At 38.3% G+C, this 17553-nt stretch overlaps 1 protein-coding gene across 13 annotated transcripts in view; it reads right to left on the bottom strand.

Moving 5' to 3' along the window:
- RBFOX2 (RNA binding fox-1 homolog 2) overlaps positions 1 to 17553 on the bottom strand; it is a 274668-nt gene that overhangs the window by 93920 nt on the left and 163195 nt on the right. Inside the window, exon 1 of one of the 13 annotated variants that reach the window (XM_055329194.1) lies at positions 13535 to 13654. The exons of 11 other annotated variants lie outside the window; for them this stretch is intronic. In XM_055329194.1, coding sequence (XP_055185169.1) covers positions 13535 to 13579 — 45 coding nt within the window. In that variant the 5' untranslated portion in view covers positions 13580 to 13654. Of the gene's footprint in view, positions 1 to 3312; positions 3550 to 13534; positions 13655 to 17553 lie in introns of those variants that run through there. One more of the 13 variants, XM_055329195.1, reaches the window with a different exon arrangement.

Raw genomic sequence — 17553 nt, 5'->3', positions numbered from 1 at the left:
GAGACACACAGAGAGAGAGGCAGAGACACAGGCAGAGGGAGAAGCAGGCTCCATGCAGGGAGCCCAATGTGGGATTTGATCCTGGGTCTCCAGGGTCAGACCCTGGGCTGAAGGCAGACGCTCGACCGCTGAGCCACCCAGATGTCCCTCCTTGCCTTCCTCTTATTCTACATTGTTGTTTCCACACATGTGAAGAAATGCATTAATTTGGTTCACATGCTCAGAACAGAGGATCTCAGTGAAATACTCCTACAGCATTTACATGAGCAACACATACACCTAAAGTTGTATTTTAAAAACTCACATGAGCATGTCTGTCTAGTATATTAGAATTCTGTGATTAAATTGTCATTTTTTTAAAAGCAAAACACTATAAATGGCAGTTTGCTAATTACCCCAAAAACTGGCCTTATAAAACTATAGCGAATAAAATAATACGATGTAACTATTGATATGGATTTAATATTGTCATCTACTGAAAAGCCCTTCGTCCTTCTTCCATCAAGTGAGGAATTAATTTAAAATAAAGGTTTACAGAAATGTCAAGATCCAATATGCAAAGAACCTAAGAAATATATCTAAATACCCTAATTAATATACTAGTCAAGACACTAAACACCATGATAAACCATTTAACTTTGATAACCAAACCCTGAACAGTGCACATTTTATATTCAGAAATTTACGTGATAGGGACGCTTAGGTGGCTTAGCAGTTGAGCGTCTGCCTTTGGCTCAGGTCGTGATCCCAGTCCATGGATCAAGTCCTGCACTGGGCTCCCTGTGAGGAGCCTGCTTCTCCCTCTGCCTGTGTCTCTCCCTCTCTCTGTGTATTGCTCATGAATAAATCAATAAAATCTTAAAAAAAAAAGTTAATGTGACAGATCATTATCAAATATTGGGATTGGATGTCTGGCTTGAAAAACAAAAAGTCAAAAACAAATTTAAAAAACTCCAAAATTGGGCAGCAATTTAGCGCCGCCTTTGGCCCAGGGCGGGATCCTAGAGACCCTGATCAAGTCCCAAGTCCCACGTCGGGCTCCCTGCATGGAGCCTGCTTCTCCCTTTGCCTGTGCCTCTCTCTCTCTCTCTGTCTCTCATGAATAAATAAAATCTTTTAAAAAAAACAAAAACTCCAAAATCTTTTAAGGACAAATAAAGACTTGGCTCCTCTAGCTGTTTCCTTTGATTTTTTTTTCTAGATGACTAACAACTACATATGTTACATGATACAGAAACAATATATACCAAAACAAATACACTGACATACATACTGAAAATCCACAAATTTGACTCTTTATATTTCGGTTGTAGAAATTCAGGATGGGCAAAAATGAGCAACTTCGTCTCTCAGCATCCAGCACATCCTGAGACAATCAGTGATTTTAACTTTTCTCTTAGAATTCTTAACCACCAAGAAATCCTTCTTTCCAGTTTCTACTTATCTCTTCTGCTTTACTGCTAAGACTACAGTTTTCTTAAATGCCAATTATTCAGACTGCAATATGAAGTGAGCACAAGCATGTGCATTCTATCTTATGCTTACACATGCTCACCCAGCTCCTCCAGAAACGAAGGGCACATGTTCCAAGAGGCTGCAGAAAACCTCTGATTAGAAAAAGCACTAGTTTAGAGAACTCTTTCACTGATTTAAAAATATATATAATGAAAAGTCAAGTAGTTGGAAAGCCTTCATTCAGTAATAGCTGAGAAAAAAGAGAGCTGTCGCCCTGTAATACTGCCAGTTAATGAAAATTGAATGAGGGCTCCAAGGTTAAGGAGTATCATCTCCCAAGCAACAAAGAGAATCCAGAAATAGGTCTATCTCTTTTATGGAAATTTTTTAAAAAGTAAAGCAATATTTCAAAAGAGTTAATTAGGCTAACAACAAAGGGATAAGAAGTGGAAGAGAAAATATTTCAAAGATTTCTCCCCTTTCCAAAAGAGGAGGGGTTTCCTGATAATCTCCAAACTCAGATCTGGTGAAGAATCCCTTTGGAAAACTATATTCTTTGGAACTTCCCCTTCCCTCTAGGTCACGTTGGCAGCATCTCCCCAATGCTTTCCCTCCTTCCAAACAGCACTGCAGGGCATTATATAACGTTTAACGTAACAGTGTTCCTGCTCCTAAAATGATGCCTCTCTGTATCCAGATCTCTAGCCGACTCTCTCGCCCTCCGGTGGTGACTAGGAGAGGAAAAGAGAAGAGAGAATACAAAAAAAAGGGGCAAACTCCTTAAAAGGAAAGCACTGTCCAGTGATGAAATTTCCCTACAGAGCATAAAAGCCTGGAGTGACACTGACGCTAAGTCTGAGCCTAAAGGACAGAACGCTCACCCATGCAAATGATTTCACTGATCAATCGCAGTCTCATCATTCCCTCTCAACCAACGTATACGGGAAAAAGAGTAAAAGAAACGTATGGAGGGTGCCGACGAGAAAAAGACACGGCCAGGGGGATCCGTGGAAGACGATTCACCTTTCCATTTGTCAGGAATGACTTGCTAAAATGCAGATTAGATATTGCCTGGCAAAACCAAAGACAGGCAGAGAGAGAGAGAGAGAGAGAGAGAGAGAGAGAGAGAGGGAGAGATCTTCCATTTCCTACTCCCTCTCCTTCAAATGTCTTTTAATGCCCGTGTGATTGTCATTTATACATTCAGATCTGTTCTCCTCTCACAGAGGGTTCTACCTGCCTCGGCTACACTTGGATATTCCCATAGTTGCTACTGAAAACATTCTTTGCCAGTAACGAAGCCACGAAAATGAAGCCTATTTTTCTAGCCTTCATTTTTAATAAGCCATTTAGAGCAAAGGCAGCAGAACGTCAATTCCACAGCCAATCCTGAGAAATCACAGTGAATCAGGAATCAGATTTCCCTAGAACACAAATTCTTCTGCAATTCTTAAAAGGAAGTCATTCCCTTTCCCCTCTTTTTGGCAGTCTGTAAGAATCTCTTCCTACCTCTGCAGTCTCTCTCCCTCCCTCTTCTCAGAACCAAGACAAAGAGGTAGACAAATCCCCACAGGGTCTTTCCTGAGCTACAGCTGCACAGTACAGGAAACAGGAATCTGCTATGGAGCTGAGGGACGGGGAGAGAAAAAAGGACACAGATGTATCACTCACACACACACACGCACGCACACACACTCAGCAGACACAGACTAACACTTTTCAGTTGATAACAATAAATCTGGCCTTCTCTGAGAAGACAATCATTGTTAAAACTCTGCCGACTATGCCAGACCCCCAGATCTTTATTTAGATCCCAGAAACCAGAAAAGAGGCACATCGAGGAAACACAAATCTTACCTGAGTGACCATTTTCTTTTCCTCCATAAACCAAACCGCATAGAGGATGAGCCCTTCAGGGCGGTCGTGCTGGGGCGCACCTCCACAGCTGCCCCCGCCCCCCCCCCAGCTATTTCAGGGTGGACAACTGATCTCCCTTTATCCCTGTCCCGTTCCCCTTTCTTTTTCTTTTTAGCGTTTCTTCCTTTCTTTTCTCTTCCTCTCTGGCAGCCTCTCCCCCTCCTTCTCTCTCCAGCTCCCTCCCATATCTCAGGCAGATGGCTGAAGGAAGCCCCACCCCTGAATGCCTAAGGTAATTAATCAGAGTGGAGCCCCACCTCTTCCTCCTCCCCCCACCCCTCCCGGCAGGCTGACATCTCCCAACTCCAGAAACAGGCCTGCTGGAGAATGGCAGTTTGGTGTGTGCTTTGCGCACGCGTGCGTGTGTGTGTGTGTGTGTGTGTGTGTGTGTGTGTGTGTGTGTGAAGGAGGGAGAGAAGGGAGGGGAGGGAGAGCGGGGGAGGGGGAGAGAGAGAGAGGGAGGGAGGGAGGGAGGGAGGGGCAGGCGCCATGTGCAGGCATATTTTAAGGAATGAATATCTGCTGTGGGGGCATTAATTATATAGCACTGGAAGCATTCACAGCAGCTCAGCATAGTTAGTACAGATTTAAAGCATTCCACCCGTGAATATCTGATAATAATGAAACAAAAATTATTTTTAAAAAGAACATTTCCACTGATGTACAGTTTATAGATGTAGTCGATTTAATGAAAGATGTGAAAAGCTGCTGAATGACCACTTAACGGAAGGTTTTCAAGGCATGGGAATGGGCAAGAACTTGCCTGTCCTAAATCAGTCTAGTGATTGTAAAGGATGAAAAGAGAGGAGGAAGGTAATCTAAGTGCTTATTTTTTTCTACTGTAAAGAACCTGGGGACTCTGGAAAAGGTGTCTATAAACATGACTGCTTAAGAAACTGAAAGTGTATACAAAAGTGCATACAGATTTGACTGCTGAAGGCTTCCAGTCTCATTACAAATTCTGGTTAACTGAGAACCCACCCTTTGTGTTCCTATGCCTTCTGGATTTCAGCCTCCCCTAAAAATCATAAACCCTCTCCTATATACACACTGGGCACCTGTGTTATTACTGTAAATAGTAATTGTTACTACAGAGTGCTATAGATATAAAAGATTTGTGAGAACATTTACTGAACATGAGTTCCTTTAACATTCTCTTATTAAAATGATATAATGAGAAAAGCATAAAGGTGTGATTCAGTCTAGAAGTCTTGGTCCAAGTCCTGATTCTGCCCTTTACAAGTGATCTTGCTAAAGTCTTTAAATTCCAAATATAAATTCCATAATCTTCCTATTTTAAATTATTGAATTTTCAAATAAAATAATCTGTGTAGATGGTGAGTTTATGGCATTTAATCATTTATCTCATAAAAATGAAGGTTTCCTATTTTTTTAGTATTCCAATAAGATCCTATTCTAAAGGATTTTATTTATATTTTTATTATGATTCTTTATTGTTATAATCTCTAACAGATTACCCAAAGGCAAAGAGATTAATTCTAAAATTAAGCTTCCTATTTTTAAGATTAACACCAAAGAAATCAAAATTTAAAATCACAAATTTTAAAAAATTAAATAAAATCATAAATCACACTGAGAAAACAGTGTTTTGCTGTCTCTATGAGGATTTGTTTGGCAAAATGCATAACCAGCCTTTTAAACGTACTGTATAATAATAATGTGGGTTGGCACATTGCCAATACAACATCATCATGCTCCTACCCAAATTAATAATCATTTCAACAATTCTGAAAAGAACACAGAAAGTACCAGTATGGACATCTTGCAGAAACTGGCATTAATTATAGCTACTTACTGAATACCTACAATAAGTCAGGCACTATTCTGGGCATTTTACAAATATTTACATTATACTTTTGGAATAATCCACAATGAACAAAGAAATATGTACCAAAGAATGGGATTTTTTAACATTAGGGGGTAAAAATACCACTATCAGAAAAGGAATGGATCAGTACCAGGTTTGTTCTTATTTAACATTTCTAGAAATGATCTGGAAATAGGACATACTGCATTTTAATAATTTGCAACCGAAAAGCCAATCAGGAGAAAAAATACAATCAAATTTTTTAAAAATACAGCATAAGCAGAAAAGAGGTAGATGAATTTCACTGGAAGCAAAGGCAACCCAGTGTACTTTTTGAAAAATCTAAACCACATTTATGGGATAATTATGTTTTCAGTTATAATATAATAAATAAACCTCTCTCTCTCACACTCACATACACACACATACAGACACACACGCTATCCTTATGAAAGCCGTAGTTATCTTGAAGCTTGTCTGTGACTGCAGCCTCCATACATAAAGACAGACAACAAGGCCCCAAGAAAATACTTTTTTTTAAATTTTTAAATAAAGAGGCAAATGAGGAATCTCTACATGCAAAAAGCCCAGGATTAGGGCTGGAACACAAATTGCCTTTGGCCTGGTATTCATGCCTCTTTTGTATGTACAGGACCAACATTTTATACTGCAAATAATAAGCTTACAAGAATCATTACCATAAGGAAAAGAATTAATATGAACTAATGTCAAAATAAATATACAACGATTTTCATAAACTCACTGAATAACAGGATCATTGAGCACTGGACAAACTCAAGGATATTTTGAAGTGTGTCCCTGACTGTCAAGGCTGGCATTATAGAGGACAATTTGCTCCCTGATGCCCAAGAGAGAAGAGCAACTGAACTGCCTGGATCTGACCCAGCAAAACAAGTGGCGTCCCCTAGTGGCCGAATATGCCCCGTAGTGTACCAAGGAGCAACTAATCCCAAGGCATTTTCTAGTACAGAATATCTGAAAACTGCTGGTGGCTCAGCAGTTTAGCGCCTGCCTTTGGCCCAGGGCGTGATCCTCGGGTCCTGGGATCAAGTCCCGCATCAGACTCCCTGCATAGGGCCTGCTTCTCCCTCTGTATCTCTGCCTCTCTCTCTCTCATGAATAAATAAAATCTTTTTTTAAAAAAAAAGAAAATCTGGGATTCTCCCAAGATCCTCCTTCTCACTCAACACACCAAACCAGAAGCAAGTCCTTTTGATTTCTGTGAAACCTACCCTTTCTTTCCAACCCCCTAGTACCATAAACTCAGCTCTAGTCATATTATTTTGTATCTAGCCTTCTACTCGCCCCTTTCTGCCTCCAATCTACCACTCCTGCTATCTGAGCTGCTCAACCTTACTGAGGGGACCTCGTTTTTTTTTTTACTTTTTTTTTGGGGGGGACCTCTTTCTAAGTGTAAATCCCACCATGCCATTTCCCTGATTAAAATTATCAACCATTCTCCACAGCCTAAAAGGAAGGAAAGTCCTAATTCTTAAGTAGGTGCCTACCACATAATCTGGCCTCACCATACGAGTCAGAGTCCCTGCTTCCCTTCCTGCCACCCACTGCTCTCTGCTCCCAGCACGCTGAACCACATTCCCCAACGACACCATGTTTCTGTTCATTTTTGTTTCGCATTCTTGCTCCCTTGACCAAGGCCTTCTATCTGGCTAACTGGTGAATTCATCCTTCAGAGCTCACTTCAGGGACCCCCTGTTCTAGAGTCTCTCCTGACCCTACCTGCTCCCAACATCTGTCTTTGGTCCCCCTTTACCCTATGCCTTATGCTTGCCTGGCCTAGAGTTCATAAAGTTGGGGTCACTGTTTCTGCATAAATATAACTTGATGAGAGCAACCTGAGGGTAGGAATTATGTGCTTCATACCATATCCCCAGTTCCGAATGCAGTGCCTGAATACACAGCAGATGAAAAAAACATTAGCTGAAATCAAGCTATAATGCCTTGACTTCTAACTCTATCCATTTATTTTAAATGCATGGGCACCTAAGAATGAAGAATACCCATGTGGTTATCAAAACATTAAAAAGTGCTCTTTTCTTCCAAAAAGATACTTGGAAGTATGTTCAGATTTATAAATTTACCTCAGTATTTTAGAAATCTGAGGCTGAAAGGGAGATGTACAAAAAAAGAGTGGGAGAAAGGCCTTATTGTCAACTTGATTAGAATAGTTCAGATTCTAGACAAAATAATACTCACTGATTTTTCAAAACACACACACACACACAACTTTAGGTGCTCCTGCTCTTCACAATTTTACATTAGATGTGACTCAACTTCCGTACCTTCCACCCACATACCAGTAATGCTATAAAAGCAGATCCAACAGTCCCTGGCTGGAAGGCAGGTTTTGCTCATACTTTCCCAGGCTGCCTCTGACACCCAAGTGAAAAGCAACATTAAAGGGATAGCATTTCCTGCAATAATAAAAACTTGTTAGTATAAAAGCTTTTCACAGCACGCCCCCACACAATAACCCTAAGTGTAAATAACAATTTACACCTAATAGATATTAAATACCTTCCCAGAAGCATCTCTGACACAATGGCACTTTAATATCCTTTGCCTTCACATTCCCTTTAGTATAAGTGAAGCCAAATTAAGGCTAACTCTATTATTTCCTTGCTTCTTTTCTCTAGTTTAGGCAGGGTTCAGTTATACAGAACCCATTCTCGAAAAAAAAAAAAAAAAGTGAGAGCTGCATTTTAAATGGACTGCTTTAGACCTTCTATGCTTATAAAACCTAAATAACCCTTACATTTATCTCTTGTCCCTGAAAACCAAACCTTGTAGAACAAGACCCCAAATAACATACTCTAAGACACAGGTGAGCCCAGAGAAATTAGAAAACATTACTTCATAAATTATCATCTCAATCTGAATAACATATTCTTGTATCTTTAAAATATTCCAAAGTCTAGACAACTAGAGTCATATATACAATTGAAATTATGTGTACACTCTCTGTATTCTGTGAGAGATTAATATTAGATAAATATCAAAAGCAATGGGATGTAAACAAATTTATCAGTGACCAGGTTATCAAGACAATAATACCTGATGAACCTAGGAAAACTATAGTGTGTTGTTTGTCTAATACTAAAATATGCTGTGTCTCTATTACTAAATAAATTACTGGAGACTCTCCTGTCTTCTTCACCTCCAAATCTCTATGCGTGGCACAGTATCCGTCACACAGTAGGTACTCAAAAAAAAAAAATCCTCAAAATGAGAAATTAAAGAATACATATATTCCTCTACATCAAGGTCGCCTTCCCACAAAGAAGTGGCCAGTCTTTGGGCTACTTCAGTCCACAGCATTGTGTAGACCCAAGCATGCACCAGGTAAATGGATCCTTCAGATAGGCAACTTCCTGTCTCCCAATCTTCCAGATGCCCAATATCCTTAAGCTGTACTTGGCTGTCCTAAACTCTCAAATCCAGACACTTAGCTACACCGCCTATAATGTAAGACCTTGCTGCTTCTTTCTCCAACTGCCCATTTACCTCAAAATGATCATCAGAGCCAACATGTTCAGTGGGTGACAGGTTACATAAAAACTGCCTCAGGAAAAACTGTGATAATACACACAAACTCTGGGGTGCCTGGGTGGCTCTGTGGTTGAGCGTCTGTCTTCAACTCAGGTCATGATCCAGGGTCCTGGGATCAAGTCCCACATCGGGCTATCCACGGGGGAGTCTGCTTCTCCCTCTGCCTGTGTGTCTCTGTCTCTCTCTGTGTCTCTCATGAATAAAATCTTTAAAAAAAAATACACAAACCCTTAGCTTGTAACAGTTACATTTCCCTCTCAATGTTTTTTTTTGTTGTGGCAAAATACACGTAACAAACATAAAGTTTACCCTCTTAGCCATTTTCAAGTATAGCTGACCCTTAACCAACAGGGCCTAGGGTCCTGAACCCTACGGTGGTCAAAATGTATACTTTGTAACTCCCCCAAAACTTAACTAGTAATAGTCTACTGCTGACTGGAAACCTTATTGGTAACATAAATAGTCAATGAACACATTATTTTATATGTTGTATGTATGTATTATACACTGTATTCTTACACTAAAGTAAGCCAGAGGGGAAAAAAGTTATTAAGAACATTGTGAGAGAGAGAAAATATATTTATAATACTGCACTATAAAAAATCCACATAGAAGTAGACTCTAACAGTTCAAACCTGTGTTCTTCAAGGGTCAACTAAATACAGTTTGGTAGTATCATATATATCCATAATTTGCTACCACTGCCACCATCCATCTCCAGAACATTCTTCATTTTTTAAAAATGAAACTCTGTATCCAATAAACAATAACTTCCCAGTCTCCTTGTCCTCAGGAATCCCTGGCAACCACCACTCTACTGTCTGTCTCTGTGGATTTGATGGACCCTCTGTGCCTCACAAAAGTGTCATCATATGGTATTAGTCTTTTTGTGACTGGCTTATTTCACTGAGTATAACTATCCTCATGGTTCATCCATGTTGTAGCTTATATCAGAATTTCCCTTTTTTTTAAGACTGAGTAGGGACGCCTGGGTAGCTCAGTCGGTTGAGTGTCCAACTCTTGATTTTAGCTCAGGTCATGATCTCAGGGTCATGAGGTTGAGCTCTGAGAGGGGTTTACCACTCGACAGGGAGTCTGCTTGAGATTCTCTCTCCCTCTCCCTTTGTCCCACCCCTCAATTTGTTCTCTCTCCCAAATAAATAAATAAATCTTTAAGACTGAGTGATACTCCGTTGTGCATATATTATTACCATATTTCAGTTATCTATTACTTCATCTACTGATAGACATTTGGATTGTTGCTTCCACCTTCTGGCTATTGTGAATAATGCTGCTGTGAACATGGGTGTACAAATTCCTCTTTGAGATCCTGCTTTCAATTCTTTTGGGTATATACCCAGAAGTGGAATTGCTGGACCATATGGTAGTTCTATTTTTAATTTTTTGAGGAGGCACCATACTGTTTTCCACAGCAGCTGCACCATTTTACATTCCCACCAACAGTGCACAAGGGTTCCAAATTCTCCACATCCTCACCAACACTTTTCTTTTCTTTCTTTTTTTTTCCTTTTGTTTTTGACAGAAGCCATCCTAACAAGTTATATTTTAACCACTCAAGTCAGAGGCAGTAATATTTAATCCAAAAGAATAATTTCAGGAATAGTTTCTCAATAAATAGAATTTTTTTCTGGGCAGGGAGACTATAGTCATTGTTCTTTTTTTTTTTTTTAAGATTTTATTTATTTATTCATGAGAGACACAGAGAGAGAGAGAGACAGAGACATACGTAGAGGGAGAAGCAGGTTCCATGCAGGGAGCCCGATGTGGAACTCGATCCCAGGACTCCAGGATCACATCCTGGGCCAAAGGCAGATGCTCAATCGCTGAGCCACCCCAGTATCCCTAGTCATTGTTCTTTAAGTCATATCGAGCACTCACCTATCTACTTATTCTTCTTGTATTTTATAACTTTTATTTTAACCAATTTCAATCGCACACTCTTAAGACATGCGTGATTTTTTATCAAGAATAAGAGCAATGAATGATAAAGTTCTGAAAATACTTCATTGCCATATGTTGAGAAGAACTCACTATTTCATTAACTCAACACTAGCAATTCTAGAAATACTTAATTTTAAAAAGGTGCAAAATCTTTAGTTTTTAAAAAATACTGTTCAGCCAAATCTTCCATAATATCTAATGGCATAAAACACTGGTACAGAACCACATAGGTTATTCACTGAATAGCTTTAATTTAACTAAGTATAAGAATGTAACAGAAGCCAGTAAGAAAATTTTGCAACCATAGTGGAGATAAAAATTTAGGTAGCAAATAACCATCTATTACCCATTTATAAATGCCCTGAAAGAACACTGTTACCGTAACTGAATTAGTAAGATTGTAAAATAGTTTTGGACATTTCGATTTTAAATTGTTTTTTCATTGCCATTAACTTCCCTGATGTGGTAGAATGGAAAGCATACTCTTAAATTTTAACATCCCATTACCTGCATTTCTAAACTACCTTAGTTTTACGTAGAATAAATCTACTAAACAGACCAAAGTCAGGGAAGTGTTTCAAATACTGAGCACAACATTTATCAATACTAAATCTTAATGACTGAAAAGATTTGGGGTGGCAAATTCATTTTATTATAAATGAATAAAATTTTACTGCAAAAGACTTTAGTAAATCTGTCATAATTTCTTTTTTAAATTTAAGATTTTATTTATCTACTTAAGAGAGTGAGGAAAAAAAAAGAGAGTGAGTGTGCAGGCGAGTGGGGGAAGGGACAGAGGGAGAGAATATTCAAGCAGACTGCCACTGAGTGCAGAGCCCCAAGGTTCCATCTCACATGGGGCTCGATCTCGTAACACATGAGATCAGGAAATGAGCCGAAACAAAGAACTGGATGCTAAACCTACTAGAACCACCCAGGCGCCTCTCATGTCATTAATTTCTTTTTAAATTTTTTTTAAAGATGTATGTATTTATTTATTTTTCATGAGGGACACAGAGAGAGAGAGAGAGGCAGACATAGGCAGAGGGAGAAGCAGGCTCCACGCAGGAAGCTGGACATGGGACTCAATCCCAGGACCTCAGGATCACACCCTGAGCCAAAGGCAGATGCTCAACTCCTGAGCCACCCAGGTGTCCCTCATGTCATAATTTCTGAACAGGAATTCTTCAATCTATTCCACAACCTTTGCTTTGTTAGGGGGCAGTGGGGGGGGGATGGCCAGTTTTCTACCTCGAAACTTCTTTTATACATTATAATTGTTTTTTTCATATATATGTCTGATGCTTCAACTTCTTTGGAAATACTTTTGCTTTTCCAGTTTTTTTTTCGTCAATTTTACTTATATGACTGTTACTACAAAGTCCCTTATTTTGCTAGTTGGGTCTCAGAAAAAAATTGCTCACAGATATTTCTCTTCAAAAGCACATCAATATTTAATGGTAAGAAGCTTTGTTTCTAATCTAAGCTCATGACACTTCCAGCTTTAAACTGCTATGTCAACCAGCCTATTTTGTTTTATGCCAGTAGAGATTGAGTCCACAAGTAAGTACCACAAATATATCAAAATTTCATTATGGTAAATGTAATTTACTCTTCATCTAAGTAACTCAAAATAATGGAAACATGTATATATAATAGAATCTAAAACATATAGTACGGATCACTATGTTAGAATACAATTGAAGAAATATAACCACAGCCCCTCCCATCTGACTTCAACACTGGTAGCATAAGACCTGAATGAGTTTACTCCAGCAAGCTTACACAACAGGTCCAGGTCCAGTTAAAAATAGCCTGGTTTAGCCTTCAGGTCCACAATATCTAATAGGATATACTGGTTAGTTTGTCACTTCCTTTAACCCTATGCCTTTCTGTCCAGTCTACAACTGAGGACCTAATTATTAGAGAAATGGCCATTTGAAAAAAAAAATTAAGTGTCATGAGAACACAGATAAACCAAAATAAACTGAGAAAACAACTAGTATCTGTAATTCAGAATTAACTGTATTCACCATTTTTATTTTCCTATTCTTTTCAGCACAACCAATTAATATTTCAAAGAATTGTGGCATATGAAGATCATTTGGTCCAATACCTTCATTTTATATACAGGAACAGGAAAGTCATGTAAAACGAAGCTATATGCATATGACAGAGGTGGTGACACTACAGACTGAATCAGAATCCAGGGTTCTTCAACTTCATTCACTATACTACTACTAACTTAAAGGTAAATCGATATTCAGAAATATATTTGATATTGACTTAAAATTTTCTGATTCTAGACTTCAATAAGTTAATAACTAAAATACTATTTATCTCATTGCAAAATAGTCTAAAATAAAATATTACCTTTCTGAAAAAACATGGCAACATTTGGAAAACACCATTTGTGCTTCTCATCTGCTCAAAATGAAGCCTCAAGTTTACTGTAGGACAGTGACTTAGTTATGTTACATTTACAATGCCAAGCCCACTGCTTAACACACACAAACACACACACACACACACACACACACACACAAATCTCTCTGAAACTTCAGAACGTCTGGAGTTGAAAGCAACCTCTCCTGCCCAGCCCTCAATACTATAAAGCTCAAACCTCCCGTTACAGCAAATTAGCAAAATACTATGAGAAATCTATGCCCTAAGTGGTACCAGGTCAAAAGACAGAAAGCTTATAAGCATTTCATCCCACCATAAAACCGTCACATCAAACAGTACCTTAAAAAAAAAAACAAGTTATAGCCCTTAGCTTACCTGGACAACAGGATATTGATAATCCATACAATATACACCATACATAGCAAAGGGGAACAAAAAATCTTTGGATAAAGACAGTACCAAAAGTGTCTACACTTTTGCCCTGCTTGCTCTGGCTGTCCTATCCAAAGGAACTAAGTAGCACCAAAAAATCTTTGGCTGACTCCCAGTCTATGCAGATAGGTATGCTGGCTCAGATGATGAGGTTGGAGCCTGGTTCAGCCCAGGCTTCCACCCCAGTAAGATTCAAAACTACCCAGAAGAAATGTTCAGGGAAAAAGCAAAAAGCTCCAGATAGGTATGCTGGCTCAGATGATGAGGTTGGAGCTTGGTTCAGCCCAGGCTTCCACCCCAGTAAGATTCAAAACTACCAGGAGAAATGTTCAGGGAAAAAGCAAAAGGCTTTCAGTGACAGACTGAAAGCTATACTAGAGACTTGCTATTACTGTTGGTTTTAAACTGATAACTCCACCAAAAACTCAAGAGGCAAAGAATGACAGCCAGGGAAAAGAACACAGTCTCCTTAAAGTGGCAAACAAAAATGGTAGGAAGCACAAGGTATCCAGGATAAGGATATATATGTTCCAGGCTTTAAGTGCGTCAGAGAGAACACTCCCAATCCAGGGCATGGAAAGGCAGATGGGACTGGTATTATTTCTCTATTCCTTCTTGGGCAGGATGGTGCGCACGCGCACATGCACACACATAAAACACACACACACACACACACACACACCCCTTCTAACTGTCTCCGGCAGAGACAGGTGCTAGGATTAACAGTATAAAACCCCTCTGTCGTGGAAAGGAATGGGAGAAAAAAGAAGTCACATTGCTACATGCAGTAAAGGGATCCCTTTCATGACAGCGTATGTTTGTGTATCATTTAACACCTCCTTCACTATGCTTTAACAGAGTCTGGGACAGCTGGCAGGATCAGGACTAGAAAAGAGGAAGGTGGCCCCAACTCTGAGGCAACATGAGTCGACTGGAGACCTTAAGATATGCAAGACACTCTCTCAGCTGTTCCAATCAAACATGAAAGGATTAACTCCGGCTGCTTCCAAAAAAAGTGGGGGTGGAAAGGTTTTTTCAGAAAAGCCAGTTGCTTTTCCTCTTTTAGGAAGCTGCTATACCCACCCTACCATTATATACAAACACACACGTGCACACATATTTCTATAACAGATATTAAAAGCAGTAACAAACATGAACAGGTGTTAAGTCAGTCTGATAAAGCAGGTTAGCTTTCTGAAGTCTAAACAGCTCATCTAAAACCAGAGAACTGAAGTAATTCTTAGAAAATAGGACATAGAGTTGAGCAGAAAGTAAATGCTTAGTAAGAGACACACTGTTTTTAAGTATTGCTCCTAAGAAATCCCCTACTTGGGGCAAGCATTCAAAAGTTCATAATGATAAATAATTCTAAATTAGTTTCAAGGGCTATGATCTCTCTAACCTTGGAGAGCCAGTAATATTATAACATGTTTCAGTAAGATTAAACCTACGAGGATTAAATGGAACTGTAAGGCATCTGTGAGAGTTTATGTACTACTGTGTTGCCACCCCCCCCCCCAGTGCAGGTTTTCTCCTTTTATGGTCACTGCATTTTATTTTAGGATTGTTCAGAAGAAATTGTTTTGTAAGAATCAAAATGGCCTTAGTACATCTAAGACAGTTCTCTTGGTTAAACATTTACCTCAAATTGGTTCTAAAAGATTAGGAGGACCATTGTAACTACAATGTACTAGACAATGTACTAGACAAAGTTCAGATTGCCGGTATTCTGGGGCCATGTGTTCTGTATGAGAGACAATAATGCATCAATTCAGTACAATTAAATAAAAATTTACTGAATATCTACTGCACACTAGGTACTGTGCTTAAGCACTGGCAATATGAACAGACATGGTTCTGTTGTTGAGGACTTTATAGTTCGGGGGGAAGCAGATAAGCACACAGGTAAAACGAAAAGCCAAAAGGATGCTACAGCACAAAATTAAACACTGTGAGCAACTTCTCATACAAGGAATGAGATTTTTTTCAAAGTTGCTCTTAATGAACACGTCCATTTTATCGCTTTCTCACCACCACAATTTTGAGAGTCTGTTTGTCAATTCTTAAGGGAGTATCTGAACCTCACATTTTTTATCTGATTTGTCACACACTAAGGGCCTATAATACATTCTAACTGTCCCCTATACGGTTATTAAAGTGGTTTTCTATCCCCTATACAGTGATTAAAAAATTAAGAAATAGCAAAGGTAATGTTTCTGTATTAAAATCTTATACTAAATTTATTTCTACATCTAATCAAATCATTCTCTAACCCTTCTTCTTCCTTGTACGCCATTCCCATTCCATTCCATTCCACCTCCACTCTACTTCATCTCATATACAGCAGTACAAACTATGACAAATTTCATAAGTTAACTCTGTTCAGTATTTGGTGAGTTAATTACAGATGATGAAGTTCCCAGATGGTAGTGTATTTAAGATGACATATGTAATTCAAATTCTAAACAGCTGGTATATTTAAACTTGAAAATGGTCTCCATATACATTACTGAGGGCCTAGTCAATTTCTAGAGTTTTAAATTCTTCTCGAGTATATATCTATACATACAAAGTGAAAAGATGTGACTGATACTTCATTAAATGAAAAAAATTATTACTGAATAATGTGTACAGTGTATTTCCATATTTTTAAATGCACATATGTATCTCTATGTCAATCAGTAAATCATGCAATTTCTAAGCTTTATGTCTTACATGTCATACAGTTATATGTATACACACATACATATATATAACTTACTGACACACCACAGATGCCATATATATATGTATTATATGTAACATGTAATATATTTATATACATACACACACACACACACACACACACACACATATAGGCATAAGACAAAACCTGCATCTCTAAGGGGTAGGATGGCGGGGAGGTAGTTGGCTTTATTATTTTAGAGAGAAACTTCTAGTATGTTCAAACACATTTAAATTAGCCTTTGGCACTACTATAATATATTTTTTATTGATAAGTTTAAGGGAATCAAGACAGGTTTTCCTTTGAGTATACGTAGTTTAAAAACTAGCAATCTTTCTCAGTCTCATCTATATTAACACATTTGCTTTACCTATATGATGGCCTTACTATAACTCTCTGGAGGATAGAAATGATAAACAATCTTATTCATGTCTTAACCTAGATTCTGCCAAAACTGTGCCCAGGTCTAGTTTAAATAAATAGCCCCTCAGAAAAATGGCAAAATAATTCATTTATTTGAATGATAACTCCATGTATACTACTTCTTGCCCTTTGACTCATCTCCTGTAAAAAAAAAAAAATTCAAATTGTTATATAAGACCAATAACTTAGTCAAGCTAAAATTCTAAAAAATACTTATACCATTTGAAAAAGTACACACTTTGCAATATTATGAATGCTTTTATAGTAGTAAAGTCTTTGTGTATTGACCAATTATAAATACAGAAAATGGCCTTTCACATATATTTCTATGCATCTCTTTAGTAAAGACACACAGACTACAAATTTCAACAGTCAGCATATCCATAATGTCTGTTAGATGGACTGTAATGTTATCAGAGAGAAATAGACCTAGTGATATTTAAGAGTGAGATATCTAGAAACTACTTTGAGATTTATGAAATTTAAGTTTTGATAAGGATAAAGTAGACAATTTACCATCATCAGTCCCATACCATAGAACATGACTGGTGATAATGCAATGTAATCTGTACCATCTACAATCGAGGTATCAAGAGTTACCAAGTACTGGATAGTCAGAAAATATCTGAGGTTCTTCTCTTTTCTACTTTCTTCTCATTCTTTTTTTCTTCTCTCCTTTTCCTTCCTTTCTCACTATGCCACAATCCTACTATAAGTGTGCAAAAATACTAGAGTTAGGCCTCACGGTAGAATATTTAGCACAGATTGCAAAGACCTCTCTGCTTTAAGGTATAAAATTAGTTTTAGTGACAAT

The sequence above is a fragment of the Nyctereutes procyonoides genome, unplaced genomic scaffold (assembly GCF_905146905.1).
Source record: "Nyctereutes procyonoides isolate TBG_1078 unplaced genomic scaffold, NYPRO_anot_genome, whole genome shotgun sequence".
Taxonomy (NCBI): domain Eukaryota; kingdom Metazoa; phylum Chordata; class Mammalia; order Carnivora; family Canidae; genus Nyctereutes; species Nyctereutes procyonoides.
The sequence above is the reverse complement of the archived record's forward strand: the minus strand, read 5'-3'. Positions and strand labels throughout refer to the sequence as shown.